This window comes from Exophiala oligosperma (assembly GCF_000835515.1).
Source record: "Exophiala oligosperma strain CBS 72588 unplaced genomic scaffold supercont1.8, whole genome shotgun sequence".
Classification (NCBI taxonomy): domain Eukaryota; kingdom Fungi; phylum Ascomycota; class Eurotiomycetes; order Chaetothyriales; family Herpotrichiellaceae; genus Exophiala; species Exophiala oligosperma.
This window is the reverse complement of record NW_015622825.1, coordinates 745,102-760,652: the sequence shown is the minus strand read 5'-3', so window position 1 is coordinate 760,652 and position 15,551 is coordinate 745,102. Positions and strand designations below refer to the sequence as shown.

Genomic DNA, 15,551 nt, shown 5'->3' with positions numbered 1-15,551 from the left:
TAGAAGAAATAGTTAGTATTAGAGAATAAAAGGTTGACACTCTAATAAAAGTATTAAAACTTAAGCGCCAATTGAAAACATTCGCGAAAGGTATTAATAAAGTACGCTATTTATATAATAAGAGGTAGCGATACTATTAGACTCTTCATAACTCCTTAAATAAGGAGAACACCATTAAAAAGGCTAGCCGCACTAAGAAAGCATAGAAGGGAATACCTAAAGGGACCTAGGTAGAGAGAGTAACTTCACTACTATTATCAGAACATGATAAAGAGATTACTATAACCATGAGAACCTTTCCTAATCTAAAGGAACAGAATAAAGAAGCTAATAATAGGGCTAATAATAAGGCTATACACACACTTTTATCCTAGACTACTTACTATAATAATCACTACCTTATTTACCTTTCTAATAAAGAGAGATTAGGATAGTTTCCTCACGAAAGAAAGCGTAGAAACCATCATGATAAGGCACAAAAGATAGAGAGCACTAACTAGAAAGACCCTAAGGAATTAGCTATAATGAAAGCCGAAGAGTCTTCACTATAGATTATAGATACTAGGGCACCTAATAACGAAGACAAAGAATTCATTCTTATGAAATTAGAAATTATAGCTACTATAGAGTAATAAATAACATTACTACACACTAATAAATATTAAGTCATATTAAACTATAACGATATTATAGTATTAATAACAAAGTACTAAATAAATATACTATGTATATAATACTATTATACTAATTACATAATAGTATATAGAAGAATTAACCTATAGGGAGACCCTAAGATTAGGGAGGACCTAGTTCTCATTATAGCGTGTGAAAGCTTAATATATACCACACTAGTATATACACATAATATACTAAGGGAAGACCGTTACGAGTTTTCGTTTAAAGGAAAGAATAAACTAGACTAGGGCTCTAAGAACTCTGACTCACTATATAACACTATGTTATTTCATGACTATTATTATATAGTTATTAAGATCACTAATTAGGTCTATTATAAGGAATAGATACTAGGAACTAGGTTAATAACTAATAGCTACTACCTAGATCATATCACGAAATAGAAAGAAGCATAAAAAGTTCCTATATAGTGATATTTTAAGTGTAAAGGCCTTAAACCCCACACACATTAAACTAGCACAAAGTTACTATACTTCTTTCCGTTTAAGGAAAAGGAAAACCTCACACCATAAGAGATTAATTAAGACATTATAGAGCATTACTATAAAAAGGAAAAGACACTAGGAGTAATAATAATTAGTATGCACTACTAGTTAACTATACTAACTAGAAATATATAATTCACACCTTATAGTAACCCTAATTAAAGGTAAAAGATAATGGCTCTTAATATATATTAAGATAAGCTATATCCGCATAAAGGAATGTATATATATAAAGTGTATAGGAGTGAGATACACTATTCACTTAATAATGACTTAAATGAAGAAGAAGAGTTTATAATGGTTAATTTCCTAGATAAGGAAGATAACCTAGTTAAGTTTATTATGCGAAGTATAACTAAAACATATTATGTTATTATAACGCTATACTGAAAGCTAATTCTATGCTAGTGACCACACTATCTATATAATATATAGCACTACTATACTATATTTAATTTGGAAGTAAGGCTAAGAACATTACGCATAATATAGATTAATCTATATAGAGATATATAGTGCCCATTTACGCTAGCATTATATGCGTATAAAGAGAGAAGCACGAAAAAGATAAACATTAAAATATCGTTAGAAGTTCTCTAGCGAATTTATAGAAAGGAAAATACGGATATAAATAATATACTAAAAAACGATAGAGAGAAGTTCTCTTAAGGTAGAAGACCCCTTAATAAAAGAAGCCTTAGGCTAGACAATTTAACATAATATAGACTTAGCGTTTAACGCCATTAGTCTTTAGCGCTAAACTAGCTAATAAGTCTATATAGGTAATGATTAACTATAGAGCTAACTGAGACTACATATTATTAAAGGTAGTAGTACGATTTAAAATACACAGGAAAAAATAATTATATTCATTACTTATAGTAAATAGGACACCAGCAGAGTACAATAATAAATGGATATAGAAAGAAATCTGGGACACTTAGTTAAAGATTAGTGATCACCATGAAAAGGTTGACATTAATATGATACTAACTAAGTATAATATAGTTCTAAAGATAAAATGACTTTAGGAACATAATCTAGAGATAAGCTAGAAAAAATAAATCTTGTCCTTTCTAAATTATAGTTATAAAAGAAGGAAGCGAAAGAAACGATTAACTTTTAAAGTATCTTTATAGAGAGTAGTATAGATATAACCTAGAAGAAAGGCCTTAAACAGTATAAAAAAGGTAAGTCTATCTAAGGAATATAAGGATTTTAAAGACCTCTTTAGAGAAAGAAAAGGGTTAGTAGTACTATTAGAATATTAACCATAGAACCACGAAATTACGCTTAAAGATAGAAAAGTATCTAAGCATAATGAGTGGCTTAAGTAACTATCTAAGAAGGAAGAAGATTTCCTTAAGGAGTACATTAAGACTCACTTAAAGAAAGACTTCATTAAACTATCTAAGTTATTTATAGCATATAGAGTGCTATTCGCCCTAAAAAAGGATAAATCTCTTTAACTATATATTAATTTTTAACTACTTAATATAATCATAAAAAAGAACTAGTATTTATTACCCTTAATTAAGGAACTATAGAATAGACTCCTTAAAGCAAAATACTTTATCGCAATTAATATATAGGACACCTACTACTAAGTACGGATAAAGAAAGACCACAAATAAATAACTACCTTTAAAACCCGTTTTAGACTATATAAATATTATGTTATACTGTTTAGATTAACTAATACGCTAGTATCTTTTTAGGAATTAATTAATAATACACTCTAAGAATATCTTAATAATTTTATAATAGTATATTTAAATAATATACTTATATTCTTAAAGATATATAAAGAATATATAAAATATATTTAAAAGGTTCTTTATAAACTAAAGAAAAAGGATTTACCTATAAAACTAAGTAAATATAAATTTTATAAATAATGCATTTACTTTTTAGGTTATATTATATTTAATAAGAGTATTAAAGTGAACCCTAATAAGATAGCGCTAATTTAGGATTAGCTAGAACTTAAGAATATTATAGAGATATAAGTCTTTATAAGATTACTTAATTACTACTAAAGATTTATTAAGGGATTTTTAAAGATTATAGCGCCATTAATAAACCTTATTAGGAAGGATATCTTATTTAAGTTTAAATAAAAATGTAAAGAAGTATTTAATCGCCTTAAGAAAGCCATTATAATGGCGCTAGTACTTATGATATATAACTTTAAGCTAGAATACTAGGTGAAGATAGATACATTAAATAAAGTAATTAGAGCCTACCTCATATAAAAGAGATTAAATAGTAAGACTTATACTATTATATACTACTTAAGAAAAATAATAGGGCCGGAATTAAACTATAATATTTATAATAAGAAACTACTTACTATAGTTAAATATCTTAAGAAATAGAGAGTATATCTTAAAGGTACTAAGTATTAAATTTAGATCTACACTAACTATAAGAACTTACTATACTAAATAATAATAAAAGAGCTTAATAGAAAATAAGTTTAATAGGTAGAAATACTTACACTATATAACTTCTAGATATATTATATTTAAGGAAAAGAAAACGCTATAGTAAATATACTTAGCTAATGACCAGACTATATAAAAGACATTAAACTAGAACTCATGGTAATACTTAAGGAAAGAAATAGCGCCTTAATATATATAACACTAAAAATCTAGGTACTAATATCTATAGAAGTTAAGCTAATAGAAGAATAAAAGAAAGAAATCATTAAAGAACGACATAATAATAAGTTAGTAGGATACCTAGGTATTAAGAAAACACTTAAGTTAGTTACGAGGGACTTTACCTAGAAGAGAGTCAGAAAAGACATAATAAACTATGTTAAGAATTACGATATATATCACAAAGTAAAGTATACTTAATATAAACTATATAGATTACTCTAGACACTAGTAATACTAGGAGAAGTATGGCACGTAATTACGCTAGACTTTATCACTAAGTTACCTAAGTCTAAAGAGCCCCTTATAGGTATAAACTTTAATAGTATACTTATAATAAATAATATCCTAATAAAATACGCACATTTTATCTTATATAAAGAATTATTAATAGTAGAAAAATTGGTTTACACTCTTTATAAAAACATTATTAGTTAATATAGAATACTATTAGAAATACGCTTAGATCGAGATAAACTATTTATATCATAGTTTTAGTAATCTTTAATGGATTTTATAGGAGTCCATTAAAAACTATTAATAGCGTTCTATCTATAAAGTAATAAGTAAATAAAGAGAATAAACTAAACACTAAAACAATATTTATAATGTTATATCAATTTTTAATAGAATAACTAAGTATCACTACTACCTATTATATAGTTCACTTATAATAATAGTACCTTAGTCATAAGAGTTTTACCATTTTATGCGAACTATAGATATTACCTAAGAATTAAGAAAGACATAAGAGATATTAAACTGATTACAGAAAAAGTGGCAATCTTAGTTAAGAAGTTATGATCTTTATATAAACTCTTAAAATAAGAACTTAAAAAAATATCATAAAAAACAGTTAAAAACATAAATAAATAAAGATCTAAGGAACTAAACTTTAAAGAAGGGAAGGTAGTCTACCTTCTTAGAAAAAACATTAAAACATAAAGACTATTTAATAAGCTAGATTATACTAAGATTAGACCCTATAAAATTAAGAAAAAACTTAGACTAGTGATATTCGAATTAGAACTATCTAAGGAAATAAATATTTACCTAATATTTTATAAATCACTTCTTAAAAAGGCATTATTAAACGCTAAATTAGGACTAATACTAATTTATAAAGAAATCTAATAGCTAATATAGGATATGAAATATATCTTAGACCTTAAAGTTAAGAGAGAATAACGATTTTACCTAACTAAGTAATTAGGATATAATAATTTAGAAAACATATAGAAACTAGAAGAATATCTTATCTAGGCACATAGTGTAGTTTAGTAGTTTCACTAAAGCCAGTAAAATTAAAATTCACCATTAAGTTATTCTATATAAAGGGCTTAGATAAGGAGAAAACTACTTAAGACTCTAAAGCGGTAAACCCCTTTATCTTATCTAAAGTGTCTAGAGCCTTTACTTCCTAAATTAATATCTCTAACTACCTAGTAATTAACTTATTTAACCACTTATTTAGCTTAACTTCTTTCTCCTAAGCTAAAGCTAGTGCCATAAACACTAATACTACTGTAGCAGCTAGACAAGCGACCTTAGCCCGCTAATTCTTCACAGATTTCTTTAGCGCCTCTTTCTGGCGCTTTAAACTGTTAAACTCAGCATCCGAAAAATAACTATCACAATATTTCACATTTAACGCAGTGTAGTTATTACACTTTATATAACCCTTAATTATATAGTAAATAAGGTTCTACTCATAATAATGAGAATAATAACTTATGTCTAGATACTTAACCCTAAGGAATTTAATTTATTTCGCGGTATTTAAACGATAAAGGGTAAAGAAGTTAGGACATTTTTACAGATAGTACTATAACATTATAAGCCATGGTTAGAAGCGCGAGAAGGAACCACGCGATTAATAGGGACTAACTTACCTTATATACGTTATAAACAATAAATAAGTTTAAGGAGAGGAAAAGTGTTATAAATTAGGCCTCTTATGAGGTCATAGATAAAGCTGTGATAATAGTTAGTTGGCGTTAATACGTCTAAAACATATGAAAGCCTAAGGGTGTGGTCACATAGTAAAAGTGACTCTTAGAACCCTAAGAAATGAGGCCATAGAGCCCAGGGGGCTGCGGGCTCTGTTAACTCTCCTGGCTCTCACTATAGAGCCCTTAAAGCCGGAGAGAGCCCAAAAAGGTTAAACGATTATATATACACAGTCATTATATAGCTTTACCACGTAGTTAACTTTGTTCATGATCATACCCATACGTTTTAGTTGTGATCACTTCGCTCTTATACTCGCTTAAGTACCGCGCTCTCAGTGACCTCGCCTCTTATACTTCCCGCCTATCGAGACCATACGTCTTGTGACACCCTGTGTGGAGCGAAACGTAACACCGCACCACTGCAGGATTATCCCAGACCGCACACGTAAGAACTGGTATTCTGTGTTCTTAAGTACCATTCTAGCGTTGAACTACTGCACATTAGGTTCTAGTAGATCCATATTTAGAGTTTTGTACGAGCTCGTGCGAGAGGCTTCCTGTTACATGGGGATCGCCCGAGGCCGAAGGAGAAACTTCCCGTCCGCAGATCTCTTGTTAGTATCAACGTCATTTCGACCGTGCGATAGCTATTGCGAAAACCTATAGCTCGAGCCATACGGTTAACCGTACTTGCGCTCTGCTCGCTCAATGACTCTGACTCTTAGCTACTTGTCAGACCGAACGATGTTGAACAATACTGGGTTCGTCTGTTCGAATTTCGCAAAGCATCGGTCTCCACGTTGAAGATGCTCATCGCACGGGTGTTGGGAATGCCCTGCCGCCACCAGAAATGTGTAGCCGAGCTTGGTACTCCATACTAGGACTCAAATCTCCTTCCCACAGATGCTTACCCACTCCTTGACGTGAGTTTCATCAACTAGTTCAATTTCTCGGTTGCCCAGCAATATGGTCGTTTTACAGCTCATTTATGTCTGACTGATCTCGATTTGGGAGACTGCAAGCACAGTACTATTGCCAGATGAATACTAGAGATAGAATGTAGACGCCCGAATTTTACCTTCACAAAGGTTTAAGGCACTTGTTGCGGGGACAATAAATGCCTTGACCGATTGACTCTATGCCTCTTAACTATTGAAGTCGAACGTTGGGTCACTTAGGGTGACGGAGCTTCACGGCGTTGTTGATCATAGTACATCAAGAGACGTGCCAGCCTCCAGCGTTTTCACGCGAGAATACAAGCGAGCGAAGCAGATGGAGTCAAGCTCCAGGCGAGAAATGGATAGCCCGTAGCTAGCCCGTTTTGAACTACTGCAATTCAAAGTATTACACGTCGAAGGTGCCACCTTGGTAAATGCCTGTCTGGATGCCTAAGTGAGTTTTTGAGTGAGCTGGTACTCCGTACAACCGGGTATAGCGCTTGTCAATACGAATGCCTGGGTGGTGCTCCCTGTTTCCTATTATTCTTCCCGCAGCGTCTCTCGACAAGACCACTAACCTGGGATAGATAAGAATCGCTGTATATCGGAAATCTCGCTCCTTCACATCAGGACAAACAATAGCCTCCGATGTAAAGCCAGTAACTGGCGGATTCGCGTGAACGACCTCCTGCATTTCCTAATGATTAGCGCTCCGTAACGGCTGCTCAGCTACCCCACATCCCGACCGAGAGCACGCACTGTGCATCCTGTATGTAGTCTCCATACTGAGTGGACTTGGTGTATTTGTAGGATGCAGGCTCACCCAGGATGCGTTCTGCTGTCACCGTCACCAGCGTTGACTTGACAGCCCCAGCGAAAAGCAATCCTAGAAACCCATCCGCTTTTGACTCTATGCCCCGCAGTATCCCCTTACAACGACCTCCCGCCCCGCTCACTTCAACCCCTTCTAGCGTTAGGTTACAACAATAGCAGTAGACATGTATGACATGTTGAAGGCATTGGTATTGGGTTAACACAGACGCTTTCTAGCGACATCAAATGATCGCTCATACTCCCGAGTACCTCTACCCTTACGCTTGTCCAAATATACGCCGTTCCTTTACCCACCATCGCTTTTAACATATTCTTTCCTGAGACCCATCTGTACAATCACAGCCCCAACCGTCGTTCCGTCAATTATATCGCAAATGTCGAAATGGGCTTTGATTCCCGGAACTTTAAAACTAACAAAGGAAATAATAAGTAATTATGACCCCGTAGCACCTTGAAGCTGTGCAATTATCATTGTCATCTCTGAAAAGAATCAGGTATGTACCGTGAAATATATTCCTCGTTGAAAATGCTGGGCCTATATCAATGCAGTGTTTGTTCTAAATAGCCGTCAGGGCCGCTACCTAGTTGACATTCATCTTTCGCATTAATTTCGCGTATTGTAGACCACAGGCATTGCATAGCGTGCGAGCTCCATCAGGGCCTCTTCGCCACTCAGGGGTTTTGCCACGATTGCAGCTATGGCAGCGTCCCCGTGGCGAAGCCTTTCGCTGACCAGATGTTAGCTTTGACCTCCTCACAGCCAAAGATTAGAGACTCACTTCGCGTTGATTTTTTTTGGTATGCCTTCCTTCTCTGTCGGTAAGACTTGGAGCTCCGTACCCTTTAGACAGGCCATGGTGCTCTGTAGCCTGTCGTGCCTGTTTTTCCAAAATTGAAATCTGCTGGGTAACCACCAGATCACGTAGATGAGTCAAATTCTCAAAGATTTGGTTGGATTGTCGAATAACTTTATCAACCTCACTCAAACTTGGGAGCGCTTCGTATAAATAGCCCGAGTTGGTTCCGTGGTGAAAGCGCGAGGCCCAGGCTCTCGCGGAATCAAGCGTCGCGGCAGAGGCTTCGCTAATCTGCATCTAATTAGCATTGCATCCGGTGTGAGAGACAAGGCAAGATTTCACTTTGTTAAATCCCAGTTCGGCGTTAAATACATCCGGGTGTCGGCTTAAGCTGTCGCCGAAGTGAACATCTTCTACTCTGGGATATGCCGGCTGCTGAAGGTCAGCCTTAGCGTCGGTGCAAAACGGGACAGGGACATGTGGAAGTAGTCCATTTGAAGTAGGCTTAGCACCGACTAGCGGCAAAGGGAGCGGCGGTTTTGGAGCATCAAAGGATTGAGGGGATGTCGCTGGGTGATCATTATGGCTGCTGAGCGACCTAAAAGCTAGTGACGAGGAACGAATGGCAGGAGGTGGCGGCTGGGGTGGTGGAAATTCACGGTGATCAAAACGCTGAGACATAGGTTTAGTAGAGCGCATTGAAGGCTTGTAAACAAGCATCGAGTCGTTCTTCGGAGGCGCTAAAAAGACATTTCGAAGACCGGGCTCTGGACCTGGATGTTGTGGAATGGTATTGTCAGGTAATTCTGCACCTTCGGGAAAGCTCTGGCTCGCGGCGGTGGTAGGGGTCGAAAGTGAGAGCTGCTGGGAGGTGAGAGACAGAGAATTAGATAGTGACATCGGTATGTCTCCTAGTGCCTCATGTATGGACGGGAGTGATTTGCGCAGGCCAGAAGCTTCTCTCTTATCCCACGTCGAGCGTCGAGTAATGGACTCTGGAGGAAGGCTGTAGCCCGACAATTCTGAAGCGGATGCCGCTGATGAGGGTGCGCAAGAACACGGAGAAGTAGGCCTTGAGCACATGGAAGTCGTTAGGCTGCTCACCGGAGCGGTCAAGATGCTGAGGCCATTCGCCATGCCAAACCGAGAACAAGCACTGCCATTAGGCTTGATGACATCCAAATCTGGATAACTAATTGGAAGCAAGATGTCCCTGTCCAGTCCATAAGTAGAGTCCTTAAACCACATACACATGTCATGGGTGAACACACCCTTGCCTAAGACCTAAGTCCAAAGTCACCATGACGCCAACTTGTCAATATGTTTTCTTGCCCTCCAAAAAGAGTCGTAATGTCGATTTCCTTGCAGATTTAAATCTCTTCCTTTGCCAGGTTGCGCCGGTTCATGAGATTCCGGCAGTCGCGCTCATGAACAAGACCACAGGGTCTTCTGGTGCAGAAGGAGATATTTGCGTGTCTGTAGGGAGACTCTACATGTCCTCTGCTCTGGTGTTTTGGCGGTTGTGTTACTGAGGTTACAAGGCAGTGAATGATAGAAGAACAAGCAAGTCTTTGGAGCGAGTTGGGCAGAGTATAGATCGAGAGATCACACAAGCTGGGCGGTGGCAATGATGGAAAGTTCCGACGTGGGCGCTTCGGCTCGGTGCTTGTCTGAGAGCAATATGCACGGGCTGTGAGGGCCTAGTGCAAGGACCACAGAGTGCCAGCTCTTCAAGCCTTATGTGTTGGTGGGAGCGGGGAGAGGAAGACAATGTTTTAGGCGTGAAAAAACGAGGGGACAGTGCCGATGGCCACGAGTGTTGGTGGTGCTGTTGCTGTTGCTGGGCTTTGGCGGTGACAGGGCTAAGCAGCAGCCCAATGGACGATCATAATGAGCGATGGCAATGAAACAAAGCCAGCCAGTCAGTCTAGTGGCATCTCTGGGGAACGAGGACAGGTCACTAAGGGGCTACCAGATAAGGGAAAACAGCTCCCACCCACTAGGTACTAATTGGACGCCCCACATGGCGTCCTCGCAGGACGCCAATGGCTAGCGTGACTTTCTAGGCTGAGCCTCCTTCAGACAGCCTTCCACAGTTGAGCCAGGGCGTCTCAATCAGCATAGATACTTAGTGAGTGGTAACCTCCTTAAGAAAAAAAGATCTTGATAAACAACGATATCATCGATACAGTTTATGGGCCAGAGCTCACTGGCAGTTAACCATTCTCACCCCTCTGATGAAAATTTTGTCCAAACGACTCGTTTTGACGTGTAAAGCGATCTGGCATGATCGGAAAACTGAACTGTATGGGGATAAGATTGGCCATGCCGACTTCATACTGTTCGAGGATTGAAGTGTCCGTGCTTCTTTGTTCATTTGAAATGAGTGGCGATCTTCCATCTGCCTGTACTGATCCTCCGATCTAAATTCGTAGGTTTATAAATAAATGAGTGTAAGGGAGTGCCGCAAAGTCAACTGGATCAAGGGGTGCATAGTTCATTGGCACATAATCTGTCTGACCAAACATGTTGGATGAGGTCACAAGCTGAGCGAGGTTGTTTTGAGGTGGTAGTCATGATTACCACCCGCGACCATGGGTAAAGAAACCTTGTCAATTCGCCTAAGCTTTTGAATTCTCTATCCTAGACCATCATCATGAAGAGTCGATATTGTTTCACGTTTAGGCTAGATTAATCCCTCTCCCTCACCCTCATATGTGTTACTACTCCGCGGTCTTCTGAATTAATTAGTTTTGCAGATGAATTATCTTTTGTCATCGATGATACTCCTCCCTCGTCATGAGATGCGGACAAAATATCTCTCTCTTGCACTGAAACGCGCAATCTGGTATGTGTCAGAAGCTTATTCAAGATTACAATATCCCAAGAAGCCATATCGAATTTTGAAGCATTCGTAGGACGACATCGCAAAATATTAAGAGCTTGTTCCTAACTAGCACATCTTCATCTAACATAGTGTGCTTTCGCAACTGAGACATGGCCAGAATGACAGCCACGCAGTACAATCCGAAGCATCGTGGCCAGGATGAGACCGCAATGCTTAGCTTCAGTATCGCTCTTTAGAATCTTGTATATCTTATTTTGATTCTATAATTGTACTTGGCAGTTATATTCGGTTGGGTTTGCCGAGTCGAAACTTGAGCCGTAACCGAGTAGACTCGTATTACGCGTTCGGTGGAGAAGGAAACGATCTCTGTGGTGGCGAAACTCCTCGCATTTGCTCGCTCATCTTGTGTATCTTCGCCTCCAGCTCAGCAAGCTTCAGTCTTCGTGATTCATAATTAACTCGTGCCTGCGTGCTCTGGGTTTCTAATTGTCTGATGTAATGGATTGCTAGCAAATGATCAGCGAGATTGTCAAAAGAGCTTTAGCGTCACGATACTGACCACGTGACAATGTCTCCCAGTTGCTTGTCTTGTTGTTCTGGGTATCTGGTAAACGAGCTCTGAGTTACTCAAAATAATTTTTTATCTTGTCTCTTCGCTTTCGCTCGGCAAGATTTTGTGTTAGTCGAAGTTCTGAAGTCCGGCTGTATGGAATGCTTCTGTTGGGAGAATCAGTGTCTCCCCGTAGGCTGCAGGCTTGTGTATTTTGAAGGGAGTAGTGATAGAATTCTGGTAGTTCTAAAATAAATGTGAATTAGTGTCACCGAATTGACAAGGAGAGCGGTGCATTTACCGTGCTGTCCAAGAGGCAGTCGAGCTTCCTGCTTTGGATTTTCTAGGGTTGGGGGCGCTACACGTCGTCCGACAAACTCGCTCTGTCCACAGCGACTGGACGTAGAGAGAGCAGCTGAAGTGTTTAGGGTTGAATAGCGGCTACTATTGTGGCCGTGCTGTTGTATCCTTCGTTCTCTATAAATATTAGCGACCGGGGAAGGGTCAGAAGCATTGGAGCTGGTACAAGGCGACGTTGGAACTAACCCTAAATTATCCGTACCATGGTGGACGTTATTAGTGACGCTGCCACGCCTAGATTCAACACAGTGATGCCGGTTCAGGTTAGCTGAAAGCGCCGTAAGCCCGTTTGGCTGACACGACAGACTCGAACTAAATGGTACTGGTAGGGCCGTGGTGTTCTGCGGTTTCTGTAGTGAAGGACCGGTAGGAGAATGTGTAGAGTTCAGAGAAGGCATCGAGTTCGCAGAATTAACAGAGTTTACGGAAAGATCTGAAAGATATTAGCTCAACAACAACTCTAGTCGCGGAAAGAGGGCTAACGTGTTCCCGGAGTCATCCAACTGCTAGAGACGCCTTGTGGTGGCAGGATTGAAAGGTCTGACAAACGTCCATCGATGGATTGGGCGGGTAGCTTTGGGATCAAAGACACTATAGAAGGTGATGCTTGGGTGGGTTTGGGGAGGTTATGAGGATGGGTTATCTCCCATGGACGGAAGCTGGTTATTTCCATCTTCTTTTTATGGATGTTGCTCACGTGGCAAATGTGAAGATTCATATACGTTCATTGTAGTCAGCTGGGAAGTCCCTCACTCGTCACCTCGACGAACCTGAGATACCGCAGGACAATTGACCGGTGTCGCTGCTGAGATGACCCACCAGAAATTGCGCGGCGGACGGCGTCTGAGGAGAGCTGATATGACAGCAAGGGTAGAGGATCTTTTGTAGTGTACCTTTTAATGTCTAGAGGCAGATTATCAATGCTGATACGTCCAGAAGCTATCCTTGAATGCGACCTGTCATAGACAGACACAGTGATATACTTAAGCTCTCATAGATATGATCACAGAACTTGTTGCAGCACCAAAAGGAGTTGCGTCAAATATTGCTTGACACGATCGAACTCCTGCATGCACAGTGGAAAGATGAGACGTCCAGTGTTAATAGTGTGAAAGACTCTTAACACCGCCTCATTATTGTGGATAAACCCCTTGAGCCCTGCATTTAATATACGTAGTACGTGAGCTGCACCGAGTAAGACCCCCATGCTCACCACGCCGGTAACCTCCAAATATCGGGCCTGATGCAAAGAGCTAATGAATGGGATGGTTTCCATACTACATCGACCACAGACAGACACATTGTATTGATAGACGCGTAAAACTGGGATTTTCAAAGGTGGGAAAAAAGATCACCTTAGGGACAACACTGGTGGCACGAGATGGTCACAAGCCTGAGGAGCAGTCTGTGAGAGGCGACAGAGTAAGGCCTTGTGGCAAGAAGGTCTCAGCTTAGCATACTTAATAACACACCTGCGGTATGGTCGAAAAAGCGAAAAAGCGACTAGGTCAAGGAAGGCCTAAGGAAGTGTCAGAGGGAGTACATCAGGGTTTGCGCACGTCAGCACAATGCCTGCTGGCCATCCGATATTGCTACTGGGCTTCGGATAGTTAGGGATACCTGTTATAATTAACGAGGGTGAGGCAGGCTGTAACTGTCACAAATTAGCCCGAATCGTACAAGATCCGCAGGCATCAGTCATTGATCGTATTTCAACCTCGCGAATATGCAATGTATCTTACCGGTTAGGGCATGTAAAACCTGTGATTAATGGGTTAGAGTTGTAAATTAGCATTGACAGAACAAAATTTCGCACCGTAGAAAGAGGGCCTGAGCAGAAGTGAATCCTGAACACGGGATAATGAAGAGGTGACTAGCACTAACACGCATTGTTGGGTTCGAAAGCTCGCTAGACCGACGAGGGAGTGACGGACTAGTCCGCCCCGCCCGGGAGTATGTGGGTGGCTCTACTGGCACATAATTAGCAATGTAAGTTTCCCCGAAGCTGAGGCCGAGAGCCCCGAATCAGCGACCGGTCAAGTTCGTCTTCCGCTGTCAGACTATGTATCCTAATGCAGCAGTGACCCAGCAAAGCCAAAGTCTAATGGCCGGAGCCAGAGACGAGCCAGGGACAGCCTTGACTCTTAAACATATCACTCATCTGCCACTGAAGGCATCCTCTCTATACGCTCTTCAAGGTCGTCCGTAAACCGAAGCCGAGCAAGAATCTGCTCTCAAATTGCAGTCAGTATTAAAGCCGGTACCCTTAGCTTAGGTAAAATTGATCATGATACGTGTGCAAACCAGGGCACAGATTGACTGTGACGTCTGAGCTTCGTTCCATACATCACGGTTGATGGCGATTTGGTCTTTTCTTGCTGAGGGCTCTTCCAGTTAACCATGCCCATTTTAAAGAGCACATTCCTGTTGAACCCCTGGGTTCCCTCACCCAACTACACGGCAGCTCCCTAGCGACCCAGCTTGCCGACCCTCCTCTTTGCCACACATATGACCACAAGGAGCATGACATGCTCAACCGGACACCGTTGCTTACATCATAAACCTCCAGTATTGCGTAGTCTAGTCTCACATCTAAACCCAGTGACATGGTGCTGATAAAGGCCAACATTCGCACCTAGACTGGGGTAAAGCCTTTCATGGACTTTAAGCCGCACATACTGATCTGTGATTTAATCAATGTCTAATGAAGGGGCACAGATTTTATTCTGCCTCCGAGCCACACCAAAGTTTGCTTCTCTAACCGTCATCGGCTGAATCCAGATTTGGCGGGTAGGAGGAAAGAATCGATTCTAAAGCCGCAAAAATCGGAATAAACTCAACTTTCGAGGCTAGTCACGATCTCTCTTAGACGAGACTCTACCCTTTGTCCACTTCAAAGATACAGGACTAGTGATAAGTTGGAAAAGTCTAGGAGTTGTCACCAGTAGCGCGACGATGATCTAAGGCCTTCTGCTAACGCCCGAGTCACTTAATGCTGCAAGTTTGACATAAGTGGGACTGTTTCTCTGATGTACCGAAGAGATTTTCTGTGCGTCCACGCCCCTTTCGTATTTTTCGTCGCACTATGGATGTCCACTTGTATAAAGAAACTTTCTCCCAGACTGTCTCAGTTCCTTCATAGGACCATTCCTAGCCGGCCACAGCTCGACACATAATGCGGATGACGCCCTTTCCAATATCGTTACCATATATACGGCTTTAAATGTGACAACTTCCCCAGACGCAAGGTTCAGCATTTACTCATCCTCAGTGAGGTTCGGGAAGATGGCGGAAACGAAGCCCATCCTCCACCATCCCGATATATTGAGATCGATACACGAATTGGCAATTGAGTACAACGATGTCGGTCGATATACAGAAGCAGTTAGGTTGATGGAAATATTGTTGAAAGCGCACCAAATGAA

General features: G+C 40.0%; 1 protein-coding gene across 1 annotated transcript; it reads right to left on the bottom strand.

The window, feature by feature from the left end:
- Positions 1-8,175: 8,175 nt before the first annotated feature.
- Positions 8,176-9,622, bottom strand: PV06_08261 (uncharacterized protein; the record flags this gene model as incomplete). Its single annotated transcript, XM_016409577.1, has 3 exons — positions 8,176-8,299; positions 8,412-8,659; positions 8,711-9,622. 3 exons carry the CDS (start codon positions 9,620-9,622, stop codon positions 8,176-8,178), a joined length of 1,284 nt encoding a protein of 427 aa, XP_016259885.1.
- Between the last annotated feature and the right edge of the window lie 5,929 nt (positions 9,623-15,551).